This window comes from Poeciliopsis prolifica, unplaced genomic scaffold (assembly GCF_027474105.1).
Source record: "Poeciliopsis prolifica strain line A6 unplaced genomic scaffold, Auburn_PproV2 SCAFFOLD056, whole genome shotgun sequence".
Lineage (NCBI taxonomy): Eukaryota > Metazoa > Chordata > Actinopteri > Cyprinodontiformes > Poeciliidae > Poeciliopsis > Poeciliopsis prolifica.
In genome coordinates, this window is record NW_026562431.1 from 2,257,501 (window position 1) to 2,284,538 (window position 27,038).

The 27,038-nt window shown below is 41.0% G+C and overlaps 7 protein-coding genes and 1 pseudogene across 7 annotated transcripts; 1 reads left to right on the forward strand and 7 right to left on the reverse strand.

Moving 5' to 3' along the window:
* Nucleotides 1-1,262: 1,262 nt before the first annotated feature.
* Nucleotides 1,263-3,161, reverse strand: LOC129379270 (trace amine-associated receptor 13c-like; annotated as a pseudogene).
* Nucleotides 3,162-4,926: 1,765 nt separating this feature from the next.
* Nucleotides 4,927-6,059, forward strand: LOC129379271 (trace amine-associated receptor 13c-like). Its single transcript, XM_055059969.1, has 2 exons — nucleotides 4,927-5,096; nucleotides 5,264-6,059. Exons 1-2 carry the CDS (start codon nucleotides 4,927-4,929, stop codon nucleotides 6,057-6,059), a joined length of 966 nt encoding a protein of 321 aa, XP_054915944.1.
* Nucleotides 6,060-8,779: 2,720 nt separating this feature from the next.
* On the reverse strand, nucleotides 8,780-9,877 carry LOC129379274 (trace amine-associated receptor 13c-like). Its single transcript, XM_055059972.1, has 2 exons — nucleotides 9,705-9,877; nucleotides 8,780-9,587 (listed from the first exon to the last, which is right to left on the reverse strand). Exons 1-2 carry the CDS (start codon nucleotides 9,875-9,877, stop codon nucleotides 8,780-8,782), a joined length of 981 nt encoding a protein of 326 aa, XP_054915947.1.
* A 2,140-nt stretch (nucleotides 9,878-12,017) lies between these two features.
* Nucleotides 12,018-13,098, reverse strand: LOC129379257 (trace amine-associated receptor 13c-like). Its single transcript, XM_055059953.1, has 2 exons — nucleotides 12,926-13,098; nucleotides 12,018-12,822 (listed from the first exon to the last, which is right to left on the reverse strand). The coding sequence occupies exons 1-2, from the start codon at nucleotides 13,096-13,098 to the stop codon at nucleotides 12,018-12,020; spliced, it is 978 nt and encodes a 325-aa protein (XP_054915928.1).
* Nucleotides 13,099-15,011: 1,913 nt separating this feature from the next.
* On the reverse strand, nucleotides 15,012-16,095 carry LOC129379256 (trace amine-associated receptor 13c-like). Its single transcript, XM_055059952.1, has 2 exons — nucleotides 15,923-16,095; nucleotides 15,012-15,819 (listed from the first exon to the last, which is right to left on the reverse strand). Exons 1-2 carry the CDS (start codon nucleotides 16,093-16,095, stop codon nucleotides 15,012-15,014), a joined length of 981 nt encoding a protein of 326 aa, XP_054915927.1.
* A 2,214-nt stretch (nucleotides 16,096-18,309) lies between these two features.
* LOC129379258 (trace amine-associated receptor 13c-like) lies at nucleotides 18,310-19,393 on the reverse strand. Its single transcript, XM_055059954.1, has 2 exons — nucleotides 19,221-19,393; nucleotides 18,310-19,117 (listed from the first exon to the last, which is right to left on the reverse strand). Exons 1-2 carry the CDS (start codon nucleotides 19,391-19,393, stop codon nucleotides 18,310-18,312), a joined length of 981 nt encoding a protein of 326 aa, XP_054915929.1.
* A 2,148-nt stretch (nucleotides 19,394-21,541) lies between these two features.
* LOC129379259 (trace amine-associated receptor 13c-like) lies at nucleotides 21,542-22,661 on the reverse strand. Its single transcript, XM_055059955.1, has 2 exons — nucleotides 22,489-22,661; nucleotides 21,542-22,355 (listed from the first exon to the last, which is right to left on the reverse strand). Exons 1-2 carry the CDS (start codon nucleotides 22,659-22,661, stop codon nucleotides 21,542-21,544), a joined length of 987 nt encoding a protein of 328 aa, XP_054915930.1.
* Nucleotides 22,662-23,695: 1,034 nt separating this feature from the next.
* Nucleotides 23,696-24,753, reverse strand: LOC129379263 (trace amine-associated receptor 13c-like). The gene is made up of 2 exons (XM_055059962.1): nucleotides 24,584-24,753; nucleotides 23,696-24,497 (listed from the first exon to the last, which is right to left on the reverse strand). The coding sequence occupies exons 1-2, from the start codon at nucleotides 24,751-24,753 to the stop codon at nucleotides 23,696-23,698; spliced, it is 972 nt and encodes a 323-aa protein (XP_054915937.1).
* Nucleotides 24,754-27,038: the final 2,285 nt, after the last annotated feature.

Below are 27,038 nucleotides of genomic sequence, written 5' to 3' on the forward strand. Positions count from 1 at the left end.
CGCACACACACACACACACACACACACACACACACACACACACACACACACACACCCCCACACACACACACACACACACACCAACTCGCCCTGCCCTCTTCACACATCTCAGCTCACTCTTACCAACCGCTGTTGTTTTTCCGGTCAAAACTCAATGTTCATTTTCATCTTATTAAGAGCTGAAAAATATTCAGGATATTTTTCCCTGATTTATACAAACAGTTTTTTGTGCAAATTTACATGTAAAACTAACTCCAGCTGACTGTCATCTAGGGCCCGCAGTGGAGTCTCTAAAGTACCTGGGAACTGAAGTGAACAGACACTGCGCCTATAAAAAAAATGTTCGCGAATAAAGAAAAAAGACTACTAGGTAATAGCAGCAGTATTGTGATATTTTAATCAAATAGGAGCAGCAATACTATACATTAATGTTACTCAAGAGAAAATTTGATCCAAAAAGTTACTAAAGTAAATGCAACTGAGTAAATATAAGAAGTCAATACCATCTGTAATCATGCACCACCACGGTTTCATTTCTTGAAACTGAGCGGCTTCTTGCTGATATTTACTGATTCAAACTGTTGATGTGTTAAATATGGATGAACTCGGCTCACATTAGGGCTGTGAGTGGAAGAAGAAAAGCAACAAACACTGTCAGTTTGAAGCACGCAGTTAGTTTTTATTTTCCACATAAGAACACAACAGTTAAAAATACAAACAAGGAGCCTTTTTTTTTTTTAGCAAAGTTAATATAAGATCAGTGATACGTATTTATGAATCTAAATAAAAGAACAGACAACATAAGTGAATTTTATTAAAGCTTTTGCAAAAGGAGAGAACCCAGCAAACTGCTATTTCAAGCCTTTCACTGAGCGCTCTGGCTTAGAGCTTTCTCTTTTATTACAAAGTAGAAAAGGAATGTGGAGGGAGGCAGATAGGAGTATCCCGAAGATACAAGTGGCTGCAACTTCAAGGTCTAACAAGTATGAAAGCTTTTCTCAGGGATGTGAATACTAAATCTATTATAACTACAAATGTAAGAATGATAACAAAACATAATTATTCTTACAATCTTATGTTTTGTGTGTGTGTGTACAATCTATTCTTACAATCTTATTATTTTTATTACAAATAATAAAAAGTGAACCAGTATTTTCCATGTTTTGAGCTCATCTAGCAGATGAAGTACACACAGAAAATAACTTACACAAGGATGAAGTGAAAAAAAGCTTTTATTCACTTCCTCAAAGTTTAATATTTGTCTACAGTATGTTAGCCTTACTGGAGCCAGGCTGGAATATCTTCAGTGTCACAATGTGTTTAATGGTTTTTCTAAACCAGGGATAAAATATGGTGTAGATTAAAGGGTTGAGACAAGAGCTAATGCACAAAAGACACAGCACGGCAGCAGACGTGTTAAATGATATGGCGCCTAGAGGAGCACAGTGAAACGGACAGAAACATATTAGAAACACGACGACTAAAATGCCGAGAGTCCTGGCTGCTTTCAGCTCAGATCTCTGGACTTTTGCTGGACGCTGCAGGGACACGGCTGTAACAGAGGAGCGGATGGCTCGGGCCTGAAAAACGGCCACTACGAACACTCTGCTGTACTATGATGACCGTAACGGGAACCGTAAAGGTCAAAATAAGATCTAAAACTGCAGGACCAAAATCGATGAAAAACAAACACTCTCCGTGACAAGAGGCCTGTTTTGCACTAACGCCGTCCTTCACAAATGTAATACAGTACAGAGCTGAATAAATCCAGCACACACTGATACACAGTCGTATCCTTGTCACAGTGATTCTCCTGTGATAATGCAGAGGGTAACATATAGCCATGTAGCGGTCCACAGATATCAGTACAATATTTCCAACTGAGACACTGGAAATCATACTGACAAGATGTATGTACATTAAACACATGACATCACCAAGAAGCCAACAAGATGTCAGTCTGACAGCTTCACCCGGACAGAGAACAAGGCCCACCAAGATGTCTGATACGGCCAGAGACAGGAGCAGGAAGTTGGTGGTTTTGTGAAGCTGCCTGGGGAGGAAAACAGAATAATTCAACAGGAAAACAACTGGAAGTGGGTTTTTAAATGAACAGGTATAATCAGTACAAGGCAACGGTTTGACAGTTTTGTGTGACATGCAAAATATTTCAAATACAATCATCTGGTGGTGAAGGTTTCAGTGATGATGAGCTTTTCTTTGCCTGAAATGGGAGACTGAAATGATCACAAGCAGATTGAGCGTCACAGTGGGCACACTGATGAAAACAGCAGAAACACAAGCGGGCTCCTTGACATTTTTGGCTTCCTGCACGACGTGTTGTAGAGCTGTGGAAAGCAGAGTTCTTCTACGTCATACACCTCCATCGCGAAAGACCCTAAAAGACCAGTGTCTCTCTGAACACAGCTGTTTTCTGCATCCTTTTTAATCTCTGTACGCCACACACACACCCACCCACACACACACACACACACACACACACAGCAACTCGCTCTGCCCTCTTCACACATCTCAACTCACACTTAGCAACTACTCTTGTTTTTCACTCAAGTCTCCTTTCGTTTTCCGGTCAAAACTCAATGTTCATTTTCATCTTATTAAGAGCTGAAAAATATTCAGGAAATGTGTCCCTGATTTATACAAACTGCTTTTTTGTGCAAATTTACATGTAAAACTAACTCCAGCTGACTGTCATCCAGGTCCAGCAGTGGAGTCTCTAAAGTACCTGGGAACTGAAGTGAACAGACACACAGACTGCGCCTATAAAAAAGCTCATTATCTCTATCAGCCCAGAAAACTGAGATGTTTTAGTGGTAAGGAGATTTTAACTCTGGGTTACAAACCATTAGGGCTATAAAATCAATCATTAACAATATATATCTCAATGGACATGAGATCAATATGAATAACACATCTGATGGTATGTTCAATACATAGACTATCCACTGATCTCTAGAACTGCACAGCATTCTGGGGGATGCAGCCAGAGGAAAGACTGAAGCTGCTCAACCTCTCGCAACTAGAGAAATAGGTGCTGACCTCGACTGGTCCTCTGTCTTGATACACCGGATAGTGGACAGGATCACGCAGAAGCCATGTGGAAGTCTTTCTCCATGGCCTCTCTGAACTCCTCTCATGCCTGAGTTTCTTCTTCCGCCGCCCATCAGCTGCTTCTGGGGTCCTACAAGCCAAGAAAACCCAATAGAACTCAGAACTCCTCCTTCACTCTGACAGTATCCCTCACCAAAGGAGTCCACCAACGTTTTTGAGGGTTGCTGCCACAATAGGCACAGACAACCTTGCAGCCACAGCTCTGATACTCTGCTTCGACAATGGAGGTGCGGAACACGGTCCTCTCAGGCTCAACGTTCTCCACCTCCCCCAGGATGTGTTTATTTAAAGTTCTCCCGGAAATCAAGCTCTGTCTCACTGGAGAGGCGTCCTGGTGCCAAGTGCACATATGGACACGCTTATCCATGAACGTGGGGTTTGCTATGGACAATCCATGATGAGCACAGAAGTCCAGCAACAGAACATCGCTCAAGCTCAGATGGGGAAGCGGGGCCCGTTACGCCCAACCACAACTCTCAAGGTCTCACTCTCATTGCCCATGTGAGCATTGAACTTCCCCAGCAGAGCAAGGGAGTGTCCAGGAGGGGCACTCTCCAGTACCCCCTCCAAGGAGTCCAAAAAGGGTGGACAATCTGAACTGTTGCTTGGTGCGTAAGCACGGACAGCAGTCAGAACCCGTCCCCTCACTAGTAGATAGAGGGAGACGACTCTCTTCTTATTCGATTGCACCAGCTGGTTGTGTTGTTCACTTTGGCATTTTAAATTTTGTTAAACGTGTGAGATATTGTTATTTTTTTTCTTCTCTTTCCTAGTGCTCATTTTTGCATCTAATGGAACGGTAGTGTAACAGGCACATGTTCACCCATTTGTTATGTTGTTTGTTTTGTGTTTTTGGACAGACTGTACTGAAATGTCACCATCCGCTCTTTAGTAGCCCCCCTCCAGGGTAACACCAGTAACAGTGATAGTAAAGTATTGACAACAAGCAACTTTTGAGCTTTTGAGTCTTCCTGGGAATTTTGCAACAGGCTTTTCACACCTAGATTTTGGGGTCCTCTGCTGTTCTTCCTTCAGATTCTCTCCAGTTTCATCAGGTTGGTGGAGCCATTTTCAGGTCTCTCCGGAGATGCTCAATTGGGTTTCGGTCAGGGCTTTGGCTGGGCCGGTCAAAGCCCTGAAACAACTCATTTGTAATTTCAGCCATGTGCTTCGACTCATTCTCCTGGCTGAAGTTGAACCTTGGACCAAATCCGAGGTCCTGAGCACTCTGGCAAACGTTTTCTTCCAGAATATCTCTGTAGTTGGCCGGATTACTCTTTCCTTCAATTGCCATCAGTCGCCCTGCACCTGCAACCCCACAGCATGATGCTGCCATCACTATGTTTCACTGTTGGGATTGTATTGCGTAGGTAATTAGCAGAGCCTGATGTTCTGCATGCAAACCACTTAGAATTAATGCCAAAAAGTTACATCTTCGTCTCATCAGAGGGTCTGAATGAACTATTACTATTTGTATTCATTCACAACAAACAGTTTGAACATTTTTGGATCATAACAAATGGCTCCAATGACATAAAAAGTGAAAAATTGAAGAAAAAGTTCTGAAAACGTTCCATACCCAGCAAGTTTTCTGGGGGAAGCCATGCAGTAAAATTGGTCAACAAGAATAACAAGAAGAGCCAAAGAAAAACAACAAACACTGTTGACGTGACGTTGACAAGGGGAAGTTGCTATGGATGAGGTCGGCAGGGAGGAGCTGTTTGCTACAAAGGAGTAAAGTGGCATAAAGAGGAGTTACAAAGCTTTCTCAGCTCTGATCTTTCATGGTCTCTGATGATGGAGCTTCACGATGAAGAACTTTGCTTCCCACAACTCAACACCTCCTGCAGAAAGCCAGCAGTTCCATGGTTCAGCGCCGTAGTTCTGCAGTTTCTGGTCTCCTTCAACTGTGTGGTTACTGTTGCTCTAAATCTGCTTGTTATCATTTCAGTCTCCCATTTCAGGCAAGGAAAACTTGTGGTGAAACACTGTCACTATTTCTGCAATGTTGATGACGTTATCAGCAGGAAATGTTCGCAGTAATTTTAACTCAAATTTTACACTGCAGCTACATGCTTGATCTGTGACGTTTCTGTGTTCCAGTTTATTTTTGTTCTGTTTTCCTCCCCAGGCAGCTTCACAAAACCACCAACTTCCTGCTTCTGTCTCTGGCCGTATCAGATTTCATGGTGGGCCTTGTGTTCTTTCCAGGTGCAGCATCCAGATTAATCTATTGCTGGTTCCTCGGTGAAATCATGTGTCTATTTTACACGTACATCGTCAGTCTGATAGTCTGTGCCTCAATCTATAATGTCGTACTGATATCTGTTGACCGCTACGTGGCTATATGTTACCCTCTGCATTATCACAGGAGAGTCACTGTGACAAGGATACGACTGTGTATCAGTGTGTGCTGGCTTTCTTCAGCTTTGTACAGTATTACATTTGTGAAGGATGGTGTGAGTGGAAAGAACATTCCATGCCAAGGAACATGTGTGGTTCTTGACTATGACGCTTTTGTTATCGATCTTATTTTGACCTTTACGGTTCCCGTTACGGTCATCATAGTTCTCTACAGCAGAGTGTTCGTAGTGGCCGTTTTTCAGGCCCGAGCCATCCGCTCCTCTGTTACAGCCGTGTCTCTGCAGCGTTCAGCAAAAGTCCAAAGATCTGAGCTGAAAGCAGCCAGGACTCTCGGCATTTTAGTCGTCGTGTTTCTAATATGTTTCTGTCCGTTTTACTGTGGTGCTCTAGGAGGCGACGTATCGTTTAACACGTCTGCTGCCGTGCTGTGTCTTTTCTGCATTAACTCTTCCCTGAACCCTTTAATCTACACCATATTTTATCCCTGGTTTAGAAAAACCATTAAGCACATTGTGACTCTGAAGATATTCCAGCCTGGCTCCAGTAAGGCTAACATACTGTAGACAAAAAGAAAAGTAATTCCAAGTACAGCTTTTCTTCGCCTGGAATTTTTCAGTGAGCTCCTTGTCTTTAAATAATATTATTAAGGTTTCTTTTTTGTTTAATATGTCAGAAATGATACATTCCTGATGTTAGTCCATGATTCGTAACTGAACCTGAACAATGAATTCATGTGGTGTCAAAATTTGCAAGTTATCCACAGTAAACTGTAACATGACCCAGGTTTTAAATGCCAAGCTTGGAACACAGTGACAAAGCATTTAATATTGCTCACGCACACACACACACACACACACACACACACACACACACACACACACACACACACACACACACGTAACTGACTCAAACTGAGATATTGGAACCACCAGAAAAGTAAGCTGCCAGCGAATCACCACCACATCAGTTCTGCTCTGTATATTATGCATTAATTTTAGCTGTGTGTGATGGAAGACTCCTGTTTAAAAAATGGGCCAAACTCTGTTTGGGTTTAATGATTGTAAAATTAAAACAATTAAAACCTCTTCCTGTAAATGTGCCTGTCGCTTTATTTTCTTCATTAAAACCCACTGAGCACATCAAAATGGTTACATAGCTGAAAGATAATAAGACCATTGAAACAAATTTAAAAGAAAGAATATACAATATATATATATATATATATATATATATATATATATATATATATATATATATATATATATATATATATATATATATATATATCATCAATCTCAGAAATCTGATGTGATTTGAGTCGATCAAAAATATAACATTTTTGTGTGCTGGCTAGCCAAACTAATTCACATACAAAATTTGTCAGTCAACATAGTAATACCTTCTCAATAAAAAAGTTTAGGACCAAACATTAAAACGCATAAAACAAAACAACAACAGAAACTTGGCTTTCTAGGCACGTTAGAACGGCCCAACTTACAAAATCCCTGGAACCTACGACAAACGCCACATAAGGCTGCCTTTGATTAAGGTTGCACCAATATTCGTCAATGCTATAAATTTGCAATATTTAATCAAAATCATCTGAACAAGGGGAAAAGAGTATTTGTGTTCAACCTCCTTCGGAGTCCTATTGAGAGCCGTGTTTGAAAATCACATGTCAAAAATGAGCTAAATGTATCTCAAAAACTGAATTTTACTGGCGTAGCAGTAAATGCAACATTTCAGAGAATATTTCTGACCTGCAGACCTGAGTGTGTTTGCGTATGTTTGTCAGGTGGAATGAGTCAGAGAGCTGCCATCCTAATATGAGAAGCTTGTGGATGGAAACCTAAAAGGTTTGACCCAAGTCAAAAATCACATGTGAATAAGCTTGCCCACGCTATGGGCCTTTAGAAATCAATGAAGCAGTGGACGTCATCTGTTGCATGACATATATTCATATTTCAAACGTCAGAGCTCATCATCTATCAGCTATCAGAGGAGATGTTGTCGGAGTAACAAGCTGCTTGTATGGATACGGCTACGTATGTGGAGTTTTGGGGAAATTGGAGTCGGGGATTTACAGAAGATGTTACTGGTCCCTTACCCAGCAGCCCCAGCCTGTTACTTAGCAACCCCAGCAGAGGTTGAGCATGACTGTTTGTTGTTGACTTAGCCTCCTGAGCCACTTACTGCATTGTTGTCGGCTGTGCCAGAGGCTCATTTTGTGCTCACAAACGCATGCTATGCTAAATCTAGCTCACTTCTTCTGAGGCAGCCGGCAATGCTAAGGCTAGTTAGCATTGCCACCGATGACAATGGAGAAACGGTTTTCCTGTAACGATACGTTGTTTCAGCACATACATGAGGTTAAGTGACCGCGCAAAGCCCCTCCTCCTGGCTCTGATTGGTTGGTTTTGACTGCATGCATTTCTGCCAATGGCAGTAGGACCACATGTAGGAGGGAGAGGAGATCAATCTTTTCACAGATTATCTACATTCTGTCCTTGCGGTTTTAACAAATATGGAACAAAACAACAAAAAAGCATATTTTTGTAAAAGTTACAAGGCCTAAGATCCATTCATCCATTTTCTGTACACCTTTATCCCTACTGGGGTAAAGGCCTAAAATCCTTTGTGAATAATTTTTTTCTTAGTATGGTACAATGTTGGTAAACAATAGAGGAATTCCAGAAATGTTTAAATGACATCATTCGTCTGAGGATTCAGAATAGTTTTCTTCCCAGTAGATGTTTTTTTTTTTTGTCCCTGTATGGTGACCCGATCTTTCCTTTAATGAACACAGATAACATAAAACAGACTAATTCTTGGCTCCTTTCAGGTTGTTGTTTTTTTCAGTTCACTGCAGTAAGACCAGCTTTAATTTGACAGTTTGTAGTTGTGACAGTAAATTCATCTAGAAAACACATGAATGTTTAGAGGTTGCTCCAAATAAAATATAAAAGATGTGTGTTATAAAGAGCATCGCTGTTTTTTCACCAGACTATACAGACTTTATTATATCAGGCAAAGAAATCTGCAATTTATCTGGAGTATTATATATATTTTTTATTCTAAAGGTTCATCAGAGCACTGACATACTAAAAGTGGACAGACATATTTGATAAACTGAAATGCATTGCCAAGATATATGATATGTCAAATTGTTTAAGATTACTCCAGTGTGAAAAAAAACCTTAAATAATTATGTGCTGCATGAAATAAAAAAACAAGGGTACTTCCATTCTTCTGAGCCGGGGGATTATAGAAATCTCACACTGTATTACAAGACGTCTTCGCAGGAGCCGGGCTGCAGTATCTGCAGCGTGACGATATGTCTGATGGCTTTACGGAACCAGGGGTAAAACAGGGCGTAGATCACAGGGTTCAGACAAGAGTTAAAATAGAACAGAAAGACGACAAACGTCGCGTGTGTGCTGGTAAAATTCACCTCGACGAGCGAGTAACAGTAGTACGGGCAGAAACAGACGAGATACGCAACAATGAGGACGCCAAGAGTCCTGGCAGCTTTCAAGTCAGATCTTCTCGTTAAAAATACGGACTGCTGGAGCGAGGCGGCTGTCACGTGAGAGCGCACGGCACGGGCCTGAGACACGGCCACCACGAACACTCTCACGTACAGGACGACGATGACGGTCACCGGAAACACAAAGTTCAAGACGAGGTCGAGAGTTCCGACACCGTAGTCAATGAGAAGCGAGCATTCTCCAGTGCAGGAGTTACTTCTTCCCGGTTGGATCATGTCGTCCTTCATAAAGAACATGCCGTAGAGGCCATTCCACAGCCAGCACACACACACGCAGCATTTGGCTTTCGCCGTGGAGATTCTGGTGGGGTAGTGCAGAGGGTCGCAAATGGCGACGTAGCGGTCGACTGAAATGAGAACAATGTTTCCAATTGAAGCACAGACTATGTGAACGACTAGGTAGCAGTACAAGACACAGACGACGTCACCAAGAAACCAGCAGGCTGTGCTTCTGTAGACCTCGAAGGGAATTAGCAGGAGACCAACAAGAAAGTCTGACACGGCCAGAGAGAGGAGGAGGATGTTAGTGGGTGTGTGAAGCTGCCTGGAAGAAAACACACAAAACATCAACGATCCGTTTACTATGTCATTAAATCTGTCAGAAATGATCACAGAGGTCAAAAACTGAAATATAGGTCTATGCCAGGAAGTTAATATGTGCCTGAAATGGGAGACTGAGATGATGATGAGCAGGTTGAACGCTACGGTGACCAGTGAGATTAAAGACATTACAGAGTTCAGGAGAACGGCTTCAGACCAGTGAAGTGTGGGCTTCTTGCAGGAGCAGTTGAGGAGATGTGGGAAACAGAGATCACTTCTGTCTTGGATCTCCATCCTGAGAGAGATCAAGTGTTGGCCACAGTCCCTGTTATCCACTGATATCTGTTCATTAAGTCCACGTTGTGCATTAGTCTCAGGAGGGGATCTGTTGTCTCTCCACCCTCCTTCTTTGCTCAGAGCATTGCAAACATGTTCACCCCTTGTCGCGGCAAAAACACAAACGTCACTGTTTTTTTATTTGAATTAGTTTGAGACAGAATAACATTGATATGTGTTTGTCTCCAAGCTCCACAGATTTAAGCCAAGCTGTACCAAACTCACTATGATCCATCCTAATCCATCTCCTTAAGGGATTCCAGTTCAATATTTGGTCAATGTGGCCTGATTTCTCCACAGCGCCCCCTAGAATCAAATATATATATATATATATATATATATATATATATATATATATATATATATAGATAGATAGATAGATAGATAGATAGATAGATAGATAGATAGATAGATAGATAGATAGATAGATAGATAGATAGATAGCAGCCTCAAGCCATCCTTTGACTCACATTCTTAGAATTCTTATATATATTATATAAATTATAAAGATGTACAAAAAAGTTTCTTGGATTCATTGTCCAAAACCAACATTTTGGATCAAAGTCAACATTTTGTCTGCCCTAAAGGAGGTGTGCAGGAATGGAGTTATTATTTTTTAGCAAAAGTAATTTGGCTATTTGAAGGCCTAAATATATTCTGAAAGTCACTAAATGTGGCAGAATGGTGAATTCCAAGCCCTGGCTGTTTGAACACGCTCTAAGTCACATATACATAATCCAAATTGCACCAAACTGGATATAAATGACCTTTGTTCATCTCTAGAGAGCCCAATATGTTTATGTTGAATTTTAACTCCAACAGCTAAAAGTCCCTGATACATAAACTGATCAGCGCCAGAGTTTTTGTGGTGCTGATCGGTCATCAGGAAGCACAGCTGCACATGTTGGTGTTTCATAACGTCTCGTAAGCCCCGCCCACTCAAGCAAGAGAGCGAGAAATATTGTACGGCTCTTCCAGCTTTTCCGTGTGTATGATAAAAATTGAAGGCTGTTTGAAAGTTTTACTTATTTCGCCCCCTGGTGGTTGGGTGCATGAACGGTGTGAGACTAATAGGGCGGCGGTGCCAGAGCAACAGGGCCGAGGGCAGCGCAAAGCTGCTGATGGCTTTACATTTTTACTTGTGGTGCTTTTTCTTCTTCTAACTTGTTAAAAGTTTCGTTCTTCTCATTTATTCTCAGCCCACCTTTTAAAAAACATCTGACTCAGTGAAAGTTAGTCTCTCCGTGTTTTTAAAATACACAGTCGCCTTAAATCAGTTTAGCTAAAGCGATTGCTTTCTCATTATGTTAAGGTTTTAGTGACTTCTATATTTGAAAATAAATTATGTTCATCAAAGTTTCTCCAAAATAAAATATGAATAACTATCAGCAGAAACATTTCTTCTCAATACTGCTCACAACTTTGAAATAAAGTCAAAGACCAAAAGTTGCCTGTAGTTTTTTCCCTTAGAGACATTGTAAATTTAATAAAACACACTAATCTGATTAATAGACAAACTCACCAGTAATAAAACTGCCAATGTGACGAAATACATTGAAGCTTCTCATCCATTTGCATTTGAAAAACCTTGATGTGTTTTAATGTATCTATTAAAAGCTGTAGTTTAAAGTGATTTTAAATTTTAATATCAATCTCAAAGTCAGAACAAAGAATTAAAGATACAAAATAATAAATATATAATCAAATGTATGACAATGCTGTGTACAGTTTAGTCATTGAATATTCAAAAAAATATTCAATAAATGAATATTTATTGAATATTCATTTATTGAATATAAATAAATATTTATATTTATTTATATAATATAATAAATAAATAGTTATATTTATTTATTATACTATATAAATAAATATAAATATATATTTATTATATTTTAATAAATAAATATTATAATATCTTTCTTCATTGATCAGAAGAAAGATCAAAGATAATATTTTGTATATTTGCTCCCCTAAGCAACATCTACTTTGTGTTGATTTATGACACAAAACAGTTCATTTAAATGTGCAGACCATTCATTCTAAATGTTTAATGACGAATCTCTCTTGTTCTGATTTCAGTCAGTCAGCAGAGTGTTCACAGTAGCTTGGCCTCATGTGATCCAGGCTGCAGTATCTGGAGAGTAACAATGACTTTAACAGCTTTTCTGAACCAGGGATAGAACAGGGCGTAAATCACAGGGTTCAGACAAGAGTTGGCATAAAAGAGGAAACACAAAATCGATGCATCTAAGGCACTAGTTAGATTAATATCAACTAATGAGTAGCAGTAATACGGACAGAAACACGCTAGATATACAACAACTAGAACCCCCAGAGTCCTGGCTGCTTTTAACTCTGATTTCTTTGTTGCTGATGTCGCCGAATGAAAGATGACGACTGTGATGTGAGAGCGCATGGCACGAGCCTGAGACACAGCCACCACAAACACTCTCAGATACAGAACTATGATGGTCGTCACTGGAAGAATGAAATTAAAAATGAGGTCAAATGTTCCTAGAAAGTTGCTGATGATAAATTTACATTCTCCAATGCAGGATTTACCAGAATGAATCATCACATCCTTTGAATAGAAAAGGCTGCAGGAAGAAGCACAGAACCAACACAGACAAACACAATATTTGACTCTCGTCGAGGAGATTCTGGTGGGGTAATGCAGAGGGTAACATATAGCAATATAGCGGTCAACTGATATCAAAACAATGTTCCAAATTGAAGCACTGATGAGGTTAGAAATCAAAAAACAAAAGAAAACACACATAACATCCCCAAGACCCCAGCAGAATGTAATTTTGTAGATTTCTAAAGGCATCAGCAGCAGACCAACAAAAAAGTCTGAAACACCCAGAGAGAGGAGGATGTTTGTAGGAGTGTGGAGCTGCCTGGAAGGAGACAAAATATCAATTATGCATCAATTATCAAATAAATATGGCCTAGCATTCTTAAAACTTAATCTGTAGATTCAGCTGAGAAGCTGCTGTTTGCCTGAAGTGAGAGACTGAGATGATGATGAGGAGGTTGAGCACTACAGTGATCAGTGAGATGAAGAGCAGCACAGAGTTCAGGAGAACGGCTTCAGACCAGTGAAGTGTGGGCTTCCTGCAGGAGCTGTTGAGGAGATGTGGGAAACAGAGATCACTTGTGTCTTGGATCTCCATCCTCAGACGGCTGCAGCTCTCTGACCTGATCCTGTCCTGCTGCACATGTTTATCTGTCCTCCCTCCTCTCTGCTGCTTTGTCTCTCTGGGGAGTTTCTGCTTCCTCCTCCTCTTTAGACTTTTTTTAGGATTCGTTTTAACTTTGGGACTCAGTGACATTGCATTTTGTTTCATTCCCAGTCACTCACTGTTGGCCTCTGCTTTTGATTTCACTATGGCTGTGTGAAGGCTTATTGTAATCACGTTCCCATGTCTTTACTTGGGAATGTAAAATTCCCCGAAATTTACCAAAATGTACCCCAAATTTTTCCTCGTAGGAAATGTTTAAATTTCAATAAAAATAAAATTTCATCCATCCATCTTCTGCTGCTTATCCGAGGTCGGGTTGCGGGGGTAGCAGCCTAAGAAGGGAGACCCAGACTTCCCTCTCCCCAGCCACTTCCTCCAGCTCCTCCGGGGGAATCCCGAGGCGTTCCCTGGCCAGCCGAGAGACGTAGTCTCTCCAGCGTTTCCTGGGTCTTCCCCGGGGCCTCCTCCCGGTGGGACGTGCCCGAAACACCTCTCCAGTGAGGTGTCCAGGGGGCACCCTGACCAGATGCCTGAGCCACCTCAACTGGCTCCTCTTGATGTGGAGGAGCAGCAGCTCTACTCTGAGTCCCTCCCGGATGACCGAGCTTCTCACCCTATCTCTAAGGGAGAGCCCAGCCGCCCTACGGAGAAAACTCATTTCGGCCGCTTGTATCCGAGATCTCATTCTTTCGGTCGTGACCCAAAGCTCATGACCATAGATGAGGGAAGGAACGTAGATCGACTGGTAAATAGAGAGCTTTGCTTCTTGACTCAGCTCTCTCTTCACCACGATGGACCGGTACAACGCCCGCTTCACGGCGGATGCCGCACCAATCCGCCTGTTGACCTCCCGCTCCCTTCTTCCCTCATTTGTGAACAAGATCCCGAGATACTTAAACTCCTCCACTTGAGGCAGGACATCCCCTTCGACCCAGAGGAGGCACTCTACCTTTTTCTGGCTCAAGACCATGGTCTCGGACTTGGATCCATGGTGCAAACCCAACAGGAAGTCGGTTATTTTGGATTAAAATGAACATTTTTTCCGCCCTACTGGAGGTTTGCAGGAATGAAGTTATTTTGAGCAAAAATAAAATTGGCTGTTCAGAGCAGTAAATATATTGTAAAAGTCACCAAACTTTGCACATACATCAGTGGTTCATAAAGTGACCCACAGAGTCAGAATAAAAGCGTCGGCCCAAAACTATCAGTCCACACATTAACTGTCTACGGCTCACAACTTTAAAATGATGTCACTGAAGTTGCCTGTAGTTTGTTCCCCTGCAAACAAACTACAGAAGCACAGATGATGGTACTAATCAAATAAAAAGCAAAACACACATAACATCTGCGAGAAAGCCAGCAGAATGTAATTCTGTAGATTTCAAAAGGCATCAGCAGCAGACCGTCAAGACTTTGTGAATTAATTTAATAAAAAATATGTGTATCAGATGGAAAACAGCAAATAAATTGAAGTTTCTCCTTATCATTCATTTTAAAAAAACCTTAATATGTTTCCGTATCAATTTAAAACTGTAGCTTAAAGTGATTTTAAATGTTAGCATCAATCTCAAAGTCAGAATGAACAATTACATAACATAATAAATGTACAGTGAGATGTATCATAATGCTATGTACAGTTTAAAGAGTCATTTATTGAATATTTTAAATAATCTTAAAACAGAAGAAAGATCAAAGATAATATTTTGTGCATTTGTTCCCCTAAGCAACATCTACTTTGTGTTGATTTATGACACAAAACAGTTCATTTAAATGTGCAGACCATTCATTCTAAATGTTTAATGACGAATCTCTCTTGTTCTGATTTCAGTCAGTCAGCAGAGTGTTCACAGTAGCTTGGCCTCATGTGATCCAGGCTGCAGTATCTGGAGAGTAACAATGACTTTAACAGCTTTTCTGAACCAGGGATAGAACAGGGCGTAAATCACAGGGTTCAGACAAGAGTTGGCATAAAAGAGGAAAAACAAAATCGATGCATATGAGGTACTAATTAGATTAATATCAATTAACGAGTAGCAGTAATACGGACAGTAACACGTTAGATATACAACAACTAGAACCCCCAGAGTCCTGGCTGCTTTTAACTCTGATTTCTTTGTTGCTGATGTCGCCGAATGAAAGATGACGACTGTGATGTGAGAGCGCATGGCACGAGCCTGAGACACAGCCACCACAAACACTCTCAGATACAGAACTATGATGGTCGTCACTGGAAGAATGAAATTAAAAATGAGGTCAAATATTCCTGGAAAGTAGCTGATGATAAATCTACATTCTCCAATGCAGGATTTACCAGAATGAACCATCACATCCTTTGAATAGAAAAAGCTGCAGAAAGAAGCACAGAACCAACACAGACAAACACAATATTTGACTCTCGTCGAGGAGATTCTGGTGGGGTAATGCAGAGGGTAACATATAGCAATATAGCGGTCAACTGATATCAAAACAATGTTCCAAATTGAAGCACTGATGAGGTTAGACATCAAAAAACAAAAGAAAACACAAATAACATCTCCAAGAAACCAGCAGAATGTAATTTTGTAGATTTCTAAAGGCATCAGCAGCAGACCAACAAAAAAGTCTGAAACACCCAGAGAGAGGAGGAGGATGTTTGTAGGAGTGTGGAGCTGCCTGGAAGGAGACAAAATATCAATTATGCATCAATTATCAAATAAATATGGCCTAGCATTCTTAAAACTTAATCTGTAGATTCAGCTGAGAAGCTGCTGTTTGCCTGAAGTGAGAGACTGAGATGATGATGAGGAGGTTGAGCACTACAGTGATCAGTGAGATGAAGAGCAGCACAGAGTTCAGGAGAACGGCTTCAGACCAGTGAAGTGTGGGCTTCCTGCAGGAGCTGTTGAGGAGATGTGGGAAACAGAGATCACTTGTGTCTTGGATCTCCATCCTCAGATGGCTGCAGCTCTCTGACCTGATCCTGTCCTGCTGCACATGTTTATCTGTCCTCCCTCCTCTCTGCTGCTTTGTCTCTCTGGGGAGTTTCTGCTTCCTCCTCCTCCTCTTTAGACTTTTTTTAGGATTCATCTTAACTTTAGGACTCAGTGACATTGCATTTTGTTTCATTCCCAGTCACTCACTGTTGGCCTCTGCTTTTGATTTCACTATGGCTGAGTAAAGGCTTATTGTAATCACGTCCCCATGTCTTTACTTCCCATGTCCAGACTTCCCTCTCCCCAGCCACTTCCTCCAGCTCCTCTGGGGGAATCCCGAGGCGTTCCCTGGCCAGCCGAGAGACGTAGTCTCTCCAGCGTTTCCTGGGTCTTCCCCGGGGCCTCCTCCCTGTGGGACGTGCCCGAAACACCTCACCAGGGAGGTGTCCAGGAGGCATCTTAACCAGATCCCCGAGCCACCTCAACTGGCACCTCTCGATGTGGGGGAGCAGCGGCTCTACTCTGAGTCCCTCCCGGATGACCGAGCTTCTCACCCTATCTCTAAGGGAGAGCCCAGCCGCCCTACGGAGAAAACTCATTTCAGCCGCTTGTATCCGAGATCTCGTTCTTTCGGTCATGACCCAAAGCTCATGACCATAGATGAGGGAAGGAACGTAGATCGACTGGTAAATAGAGAGCTTCGCTTCTTGACTCAGCTGTCTCTTCACCACGATGGACCGGTACAACGCCCGCTTCACGGCGGATGCCGCACCGATCCGCCTGTTGATATCCCGCTCCCTTCTTCCCTCATTTGTGAACAAGATCCCGAGATACTTAAACTCCTCCTGTTAGAGATTTTTTGATATTATCATTTTGTTAAAGTGTTCTCTTCCTTACGTGTGTATGGGCTGACCTGGAGGTTACGATTGTCTTCATGCGAGATAGTAAAGCTTTATGGTTCTCAGACCTTCTTTGGTGTTTATCTAGTCTTAGGTGACAGTTTGACCTAGAGCTGAACTGGGCTCAGATTGTAAATTAGATATCACACCTGGAACTGAGTTGTTGGTCTGTTTGTGTTAAATGTTTTACGACCTGCACCATGTGACTGTTTTCTTTGACAATAAAGAGGGAGCTCAAGTGAAAGCAGATCAGAACTCTCTATTGAACAGCTTGGAGGAGCTGTTGATTGGAGATTTCTCCTTCTGCAGAAGCCTGACCATATTTAATTCATATACGTTGTCTGTGGTTATTTTATTGTAGGTTCGAGGAAAATACCTAACACCTCCACTTGAGGCAGGACATCCCCTTCGACCGGGAGGAGGCACCCTACCCTTTTCTGGCCCAAGACCATGGTCTCGGACTTGGATCCATGGTGCAAACCCAACAGGAAGTCGGTTATTTTGGATTGAAATGAACATTTTTTTCCGCCCTAGTGGAGGTTTGCAGGAATAAAGTTATTTTGAGCAAAAATAAAATTGGCTGTTCAGAGCAGTAAATATATTGTAAAAGTCACCAAACTTTGCACATACATCAGTGGTTCATAAAGTGACCCACAGAGTCAGAATAAAAGCGTCGGCCCAAAACTATCAGTCCACACATTAACTGTCTACTGCTCACAACTTTAAAATGATGTCACTGAAGTTGCCTGTAGTTTGTTCCCCTGCAAACAAACTACAGAAGCACAGATGATGGTACTAATCAAATAAAAAAGCAAAACACACATAACATCTGCGAGAAAGCCAGCAGAATGTAATTCTGTAGATTTCAAAAGGCATCAGCAGCAGACCGTCAAGACTTTGTGAATTAATTTAATAAAAAAATACGTGTATCAGATGGAAAACAGCGAATAAATTGAAGTTTCTCATTATCATTCATTTAAAAAAAAAATTTATATGTTTTAATGTAACAGTTAAAAGCTGTAACTTAAAGTGATTTTAAATGTTAGCATCAATCTCAAAGTCAGAATGAACAATTACATAAAATAATAAATGTACAGTGAGATGTATCATAATGCTGTGTACAGTTTAAAGAGTCATTTATTGAATATTTTAAATAATCTTAAAACAGAAGAAAGATCAAAGATAATATTTTGTGCATTTGCTCCCCTAAGCAACATCTACTTTGTGTTGATTTATGACACAAAACAGTTCATTTAAATGTGCAGACCATTCATTCTAAATGTTTAATGACGAATCTCTCTTGTTCTGATTTCAGTCAGTCAGCAGAGTGTTCACAGTAGCTTGGCCTCATGTGATCCAGGCTGCAGTATCTGGAGAGTAACAATGACTTTAACAGCTTTTCTGAACCAGGGATAGAACAGAGCGTAAATCACAGGGTTCAGACAAGAGTTGGCATAAAAGAGGAAAAACAAAATCGATGCATATGAGGTACTAATTAGATTAATATCAACTAATGAGTAGCAGTAATAAGGACAGTAACACGTTAGATATACAACAACTAGAACCCCCAGAGTCCTGGCTGCTTTTAACTCTGATTTCTTTGTTGCTGATGTCGCCGAATGAAACGTGGCGACTGTGATGTGAGAGCGCATGGCACGAGCCTGAGACACAGCCACCACAGACACTCTCAGATACAGAACTATGATGGTCGTCACTGGAAGAATGAAATTAAAAATGAGGTCAAATATTCCTAGAAAGTAGCTGATGATAAATTTACATTCTCCAATGCAGGATCTACCAGAATGAATCATCACATCCTTTGAATAGAAAAAGCTGCAGAAAGAAGCACAGAACCAACACAGACAAACACAATATTTGACTCTCGTCGAGGAGATTCTGGTGGGGTAATGCAGAGGGTAACATATAGCAATATAGCGGTCAACTGATATCAAAACAATGTTCCAAATTGAAGCACTGATAATGTTAGAAATCAAAAAACAAAAGAAAACACAAACAACATCTCCAAGAAACCAGCAGAATGTGAATCTGTAGATTTCAAAAGGCATCAGCAGCAGACCAACAAAAAAGTCTGAAACACCCAGAGAGAGGAGGAGGATGTTTGTAGGAGTGTGGAGCTGCCTGGAAGGAGACAAAATAACAATTATGCATCAATTATCAAATAAATATGGCCTAGCATTCTTAAAACTTAATCTGTAGATTCAGCTGAGAAGCTGCTGTTTGCCTGAAGTGAGAGACTGAGATGATGATGAGGAGGTTGAGCACTACAGTGATCAGTGAGATGAAGAGCAGCACAGAGTTCAGGAGAACGGCTTCAGACCAGTGAAGTGTGGGCTTCCTGCAGGAGCTGTTGAGGAGATGTGGGAAACAGAGATCACTTGTGTCTTGGATCTCCATCCTCAGACGGCTGCAGCTCTCTGACCTGATCCTGTCCTGCTGCACATGTTTATCTGTCCTCCCTCCTCTCTGCTGCTTTGTCTCTCTGGGGTTTCTGCTTCCTTCTCCTCCTCTTTAGACTTTTTTTAGGATTCATTTTAACGTTAGGACTCAGTGACATTGCATTTGTTTCATTCCCAGTCACTCACTATTGGTCTCTGCTTTTGATTTCACTATGGCTGTGTGAAGGCTTATTGTAATCACGTCCCCATGTCTTTACTAGGGAATGTAAAATTCCCCGAAATTCACCAAAATTTACCCCAAATTTTTCCTCGCAGGAAATTTTTAAATTTCAATAAAATTTCATTTCATTTCATTTCAATTTCAATGTGACAAAATTTCCCTACAGTTCTCCTAACATGAGATAGGCTAAACTGCACGTTGTAGACATTTAAAACCTGGTACTTAGGTAGATACGACCTAAATCACGGAAAAAAGTCTTTTGGATGTCTGTCCTAAAAAGTACAGGAATGCAGCCATTTTGGGTCAAAAGGCAAATTTGGCCATTTTTGATGTTTATCCTCCTTGATCTTTAACAAACTCCTCTTTGGGATTTAGAACAATCAGCTTCATTTTTGCTCAGTATTCAGGTAAGAGATGGGTAATTAAAAGTTATCAAAATCTTGAGCTTTGAAACAAGTTTAAGGGGTATGACCAAGTGACAAACTTGGCATTATGACGTTTTTAGTTTTTTTTTTGTGAAAGCGCTAATAAAAACGTCAATTGGCACCAAACATTGTGTTAGTCACCAAGGTCAGATTCCCCAATATTGAATGTGGTCGATTGCTAACATTATCTAAAGTTATTTTTTCTGTGTGAAGTTCCATTTCGGACTCCCTTCATCCAATCAAAATGTTTATGTTTCAGAAGACAGACAACAAGTTAGTCTCACTTGTTTTAGAGCACAATGAGCTGTCATTGGAAGGCATGGCCATGACAGCGTGACGAAATCAGACGTCACGGTGCTGACACACGTTCGGCTCTGACTTCCACAGATTAAAGCTGAGCTCAACCAAAGTCACTATGATCTGTCCTAGTACAGCTCCCTGCAGGACTCCAGACCAATATTTTGTCGACATCTAGAGTTTTAAAAGAAATTCTAACGTAAAAACTAAAATCTATAATAAACATCACTATCCTTTATATTGATTATGTATTTCAGTAAAGCAAAATATTAACTGCTCATGAAAACAACTGATTTCCATCCACAAGTAGATGGAAATTATGGATCCAAGAGACATAAAAGTCTCTTGGATCCATGGTGCAAACCCAACAGGAAGTCAGTTATTTTGGATTGAAATGAACATTTTTTCCGCCCTACTGGAGGTTTGCAGGAATGAAGTTATTTTGAGCAAAAATAAAATTGGCTGTTCAGAGCAGTAAATATATTGTAAAAACTTTGCACATACATCAGTGGTTCATAAAGTGACCCACAGAGACAGAATAAAAGCATCGGCCCAAAACTATCAGTCCACACATTAACTGTCTACTGCTCACAACTTTAAAATGATGTCACTGAAGTTGCCTGTAGTTTGTTCCCCTGCAAACAAACTACAGAAGCACAGATGATGGTACTAATCAAATAAAAAAGCAAAACACACATAACATCTGCGAGAAAGCCAGCAGAATGTAATTCTGTAGATTTCAAAAGGCATCAACAGCAGACCGTCAAGACTCTGTGAATTAATTTAATAAAAAATACGTGTATCAGATGGAAAACAGCAAATAAATTGAAGTTTCTCCTTATCATTCATTTAAAAAAAAACCTTAATATGTTTTACCGTATCAATTTAAAACTGTAGCTTAAAGTGATTTTAAATGTTAGCATCAATCTCAAAGTCAGAATGAACAATTACATAACATAATAAATGTACAATCAAATGTATTATAATGCTGTGTAAAGTTTAAAGAATCATTTTTGAATATTTTAAATAATCTTAAAACAGAAGAAAGATCAAAGATAATATTTTGTACATTTGTTCCCCTAAGCAACATCTACTTTGTGTTGATTTATGACACAAAACAGTTCATTTAAATGTGCAGACCATTCATTCTAAATGTTTAATGACGAATCTCTCTTGTTCTGATTTCAGTCAGTCAGCAGAGTGTTCACAGTAGCTTGGCCTCATGTGATCCAGGCTGCAGTATCTGGAGAGTAACAATGACTTTAACAGCTTTTCTGAACCAGGGATAGAACAGAGCGTAAATCACAGGGTTCAGACAAGAGTTGGCATAAAAGAGGAAAAACAAAGAAAATGAATAAGGGGTATTAGTTAAACTAATCCCAACTAATGAGTAGCAGTAATACGGACAGAAACACGCTAGATATACAACAACTAGAACCCCCAGAGTCCTGGCTGCTTTTAACTCTGATTTCTTTGTTGCTGATGTCGCCGAATGAAACGTGGCGACTGTGATGTGAGAGCGCATGGCACGAGCCTGAGACACAGCCACCACAAACACTCTCAGATACAGAACTATGATGGTCGTCACTGGAAGAATGAAATTAAAAATGAGGTCAAATGTTCCTAGATTGTAGCTTATAAAAAATGTGCATTCTCCAATGCAGGTATTCTTCCAGCCAGGCTGAATCAGTTCATCCTTTGAATACAAAAGGCTGCAGGAAGAAACACAGAACCAACACAGAGAAACACAATATTTAACTCTCGTCAAAGAGATTCTGGTGGGGTAATGCAGAGGGTAACAAATGGCTACGTAGCGATCGATAGATATCAGCACAATGTTCCAGATCGAAGTGCCAAGGATGGTATTTATCAAAAAATAAAAGAAAATACACATAACATCCCCAAGACCCCAGCAGAATGTAAATCTGTAGATTTCTAAAGGCATCAGCAGCAGACCAACAAAAAAGTCTGAAACACCCAGAGAGAGGAGGAGGATGTTTGTAGGAGTGTGGAGCTGCCTGGAAGGAGACAAAATAACAATTATGCATCAATTTTAGAAGAAATATCTAAATTTCAATTCCTTTTCCTTTTAGCATGGCATTTCCAAATGCTAAATTTGGAAGTAGATTCAGCTGAGAAGCTGCTGTTTGCCTGAAGTGAGAGACTGAGATGATGATGAGGAGGTTGAGCACTACAGTGATCAGTGAGATGAAGAGCAGCACAGAGTTCAGGAGAACGGCTTCAGACCAGTGAAGTGTGGGCTTCCTGCAGGAGCTGTTGAGGAGATGTGGGAAACAGAGATCACTTGTGTCTTGGATCTCCATCCTCAGACGGCTGCAGCTCTCTGACCTGATCCTGTCCTGCTGCACATGTTTATCTGTCCTCCCTCCTCTCTGCTGCTTTGTCTCTCTGGGGAGTTTCTGCTTCCTCCTCCCCCTGTGATTACATGCATTTCTTTTTTTTTATTAGGTCATTATTTACATCTTTTGTTCATGCTACAATTTTAAAAAGTCATAAGGCTGGTGAAAGATTAGGTGGAATTGTCCTTAAGCCATTTCCTGAATCTCCAATCAGAAGTCAAACAGAGCAGGAGCTTCTTGACCAGATGGTTCATGTATTTCCAAATGTATTTTTATTGATTATTAGCAATATGTTGATAAATATTATACAAAGAGATTCATAGAAATACAATTATAAAAGGTTTTAAGCCACAAAAAGATGCCTGAACAGCAGACATTCCCAGACTAATGTAAAATAAATAGCATTTGCACAAAGTATAATGAAGACACCACAAATAAGAAAAAATAACCTTTGAGATAACCCTGACAGTGAAATACAATATCCACAAATAACAAGTGAATAAAGATAAATAAATGAAACAAAATAAAGGCAGTGTAGTTGGTGGTACTCAGACCAAGAGCAGAAAGACTTCTCCTAGACTTTTAAAAATGTTTCTTTTCAGAGCCTCAGGGTGTAAACGTCCTCCTTTCAAAGTCAAGAACAAAAAAGAAAAAGTTACGTTTTTGTTGAAGTCTTCGTGACATTACATTATCAGATCATGCATGAAACTAAGTAAATAATCCTAATTCCTATGCCTTCTCCTAGTGCTCTAGAAACAACCAATCACAGTCATTTTACATTTTACATTTACATTTTGCGAAAGAGGAAGTTGCGCTCGGCGTATTCTGAAGTTTGGTGCAGAAACAGCCTCAGGCGAGGAAAAGGGTTTTCAATTGTTTGATACAGCAGCTGAAAATGAAAAAAAAAACTGATGCAATTTTGGTCCCCCAGTAGAACCAGGGCAAGCTGATATTCAGGTGTGAAAGTCTGCAGTCATCTCATTACGTTCACAGATCATCTACAGTATGTTGGCCTCTCGTGAGCCGGGCTGCAGTATCTGCAGAGTGACGATGAGCTTCACGGCTTTCCTGAACCAGCGATAGAACAGGGCGTAAATCACAGGGTTCAAACAGGAGTTGAAGTAGAACAAAAAGATCAAATACGACGCATACGACGTGCTGGTCACGTTGACCTCAGCGAGGGAGTAACAGAAGTAAGGGCAGAAGCACGTGAGGTAGACGACGACGAGAATACCGAGAGTCCTGGCAGCTTTCAGCTCTGATTTCTTGACGGTTGAAAAGTGATGCGAGCCGGTCGTGACGCGAGAGCGCATGGCCCGGGCCTGAGACACGGCCACCGCAAACACCCTCCCGTACAGAACCACAATGACTGTGACCGGGACAATGAAGAACAAGGTCAGCTCGACGAGCCACGCAACGGGCTGGGCAACGTACGCACACTGTCCAACGCAGGACTTGCTCCCGCCCGGCTGAAACAGCTCGTCCTTCAGGAAGACAAGCCTGTAGACGGCGTTGCTGATCCAACACAGGCAAACGCAGCATTTCACTCTCCCCATAGTGATTTTGGTGGGGTACCGCAGAGGATCGCAAACGGCCACATAGCGGTCAGCCGCTATGAGGACGATGGTTCCGATTGAAGCGGAGACGACGTGCGCAATCAGAAACCCGTACAGAGAACACAGAGCGTTCTCCCAGCAGGCGACTTTTCTGTGGAGTTCCAGAGGCATCAGCAGGAGGCCCACCAGGAAGTCCGAGACGCTCAAAGACAGGAGGAGCACGTTTGTTGGCGTGTGAAGCTTCCTGCGAGAAAAGACAAAGACACTTTTTGAGTCACACCTGGTTTTCATCGATGAGCTTAGCGTTTGAGATGCGGCTGAAGTCTCTGCCTGAAGTGGGAGACCGAGATGATTACGAGGAGGTTTAGGGTCGCCGTGGTCGCAGAGATGAGAGCGAGGACTACGCTCAAGAGCACGCCGTCAGTCCCAGGGAGTGTCGGTTTCCTGCACGACTTGTTGCGCAGCTGAGGGAAACAGAGATCTTTATGATCCGCCTCCATCGTCCTCCAGTAGCAGCTATGGAAGACCTCTGAGCCGGACTGGGGCTTTATCTTGTTCCGCCCTCTGGCCCCCTTCCCCTCTTCAGCATCGCTTCACGTAGAACCTGGAAGTTGCTCCTCCTTCCCGACAGGCAGAGATGAATTTCTGTTCGAACCATGACATGAATATAATGAAAAAAGGTTAAAAGTAGAAGCTTCCACAGCGGTTATTCTATAAAACGACCAGCGCAATGTGGCACATCAAGAACTCTTCAAAGTGTCGGGGAGCTGAGGTGGTGCAGGGCTTGAGCACAACCCACATATGGAGGCCTTAGTCCTTGATGGGCTGTCACAGGTTCGATTCCCGGCCCGGTGACCTTTGCTCCATGTCTTCCTCCTCCTCTAATTACCCACTTTACTGTCAAATGAAGGCCACTAGAGCTTTTAAAAAACTCTTTAAAGTGCACTCACCACAACAGACGACTTCAGTTTGTCCATCTTGAATATTTCGGACTCGAAGGCCAAACTTCAATCAGTTGTGTTGCAACACGACTCGCTCTTGTTGAACCTCATTCAACAAACCTTGGATCATGTTTGATATGTAGCCAAAACGTTTCAGCTGAAGTCATCATTGGTCTGTTTGCTTGGCGGGCAACGGCGTTACCTGTCATTACGTTCTCAAAGTATAATAACGTCTCACGGTGTGTCACTACAGGATCTCACCGTCAGCTCATCTCTCTGATGTTACCCTTAAAGTATGACTGTCTTCGAACTCTGTACAGCTCGAGTCCGATGAGAACATTTAGAGGGATGCTTGAAACCATGGCCAAACTGCTCCAGGCGAACCAGGGCCGCAGTTGGAAATGCGACGCCTGCAGGTTGTTTACCACGGCTGACGCGGCTCACAGTGGGTGTGGTGTAGCAATAACAGCTGAGGATGAACATTTTATGTGTTCCGAACTGAATCCAAACAGAGCAGGCATGCATGCTTTATTCTGACTGTTAAAACTTTTTCCAGGGAATGTTTGACAGACCAGACAGTCAGGTTTATCTGATCTCTTTTATGGGTATTTTTCCATTGTTTAATGCCATTAGGTCACATCACACAGTCCCAGAAAGCTAAATGTGGCTACAAACTACACAAAGTTTCCCAGCGGAAAGTTTGAGGCTACTTGACTTCAGTTCAGTTCAAAAATACCTTATTAATCCCAAAGGGAAATGAAATGTTTTTGGGTTATTGATTTGTAGTTCAGTCAGAAAAAATTAAAGCATCATTTCCTGGAGATAAGGTTTTATTATTAGACATTTCTGGTGCTGTATGAAGAATAAATGGCACATTTTGGTAAAAACAAACAAACAAACTTGAATTAGCTAACACTAACAACACAGTTCCTAACGATGTCAATATTCACTATTCATACTGAACTATGACATCACTTTGATGGTTCTATTTTTATCTATTTTAACTTCTGGCAGTTTTAGTTTCGTCGTTTGACGTTTCTCTCAGAAGTTTTAGTTGTGTTTTGCCACCTTAGTGAGTTGGTTGAATAAAATGTCCCAGGTCTCAAGTTCATTTCATTTTGTTAATAAATTCTTATATATTTGTTTATTCCATACACATGTAGCGACCGACTGGCGTAGCAGGCTAGTGCTGAACTTTTCTGTCAATTATTATTTTTAAGATATTGGTTTCATCAGGCTGGTATGATAAATAACTGAGACTGAACTCTTTTGTAATATATATTGCAAAAGATATATGTATCTTTTGCAATATATATATATATATATATATATATATATATATATATATATATATTCTTTTTTCATAATGAGCTGATGCTCTGATATTTGCATAAAAACATCCAGTAACACTTTATTTGAAGCGGTGCATCAGACTGACATAATCATGACTTTTATGATTATGAACTGTTATGAACATGAAGGAGTCTTCATGACCGTCTATGACTATTGCCATGACGTGTCCTTTGACAAATAATGACACTTTTAATACAAAGTTGCTTTGAAAGTGTCATCAATAGTGTCAACTTTACATTAAAGTGTCATTTATGAGATAAATTAAAAGTTGCAACTTTTAATAGACTTTCAATGCAACGTTTAAAACAACGTTGCATTAAAAGTGTCACTATTTACCGGATGACGCTTCATGAAGATATTCATAAAGACTTCATGTTCATAGAAGGTGTTTATGAAAGTGTAATGTTCAGCCCTTGAAATAAAGTGTCACCAAATGTCTCTATTGACATCAGTGTTCTATATTTCATAAAACTATGAAAGTTTCTCACTTT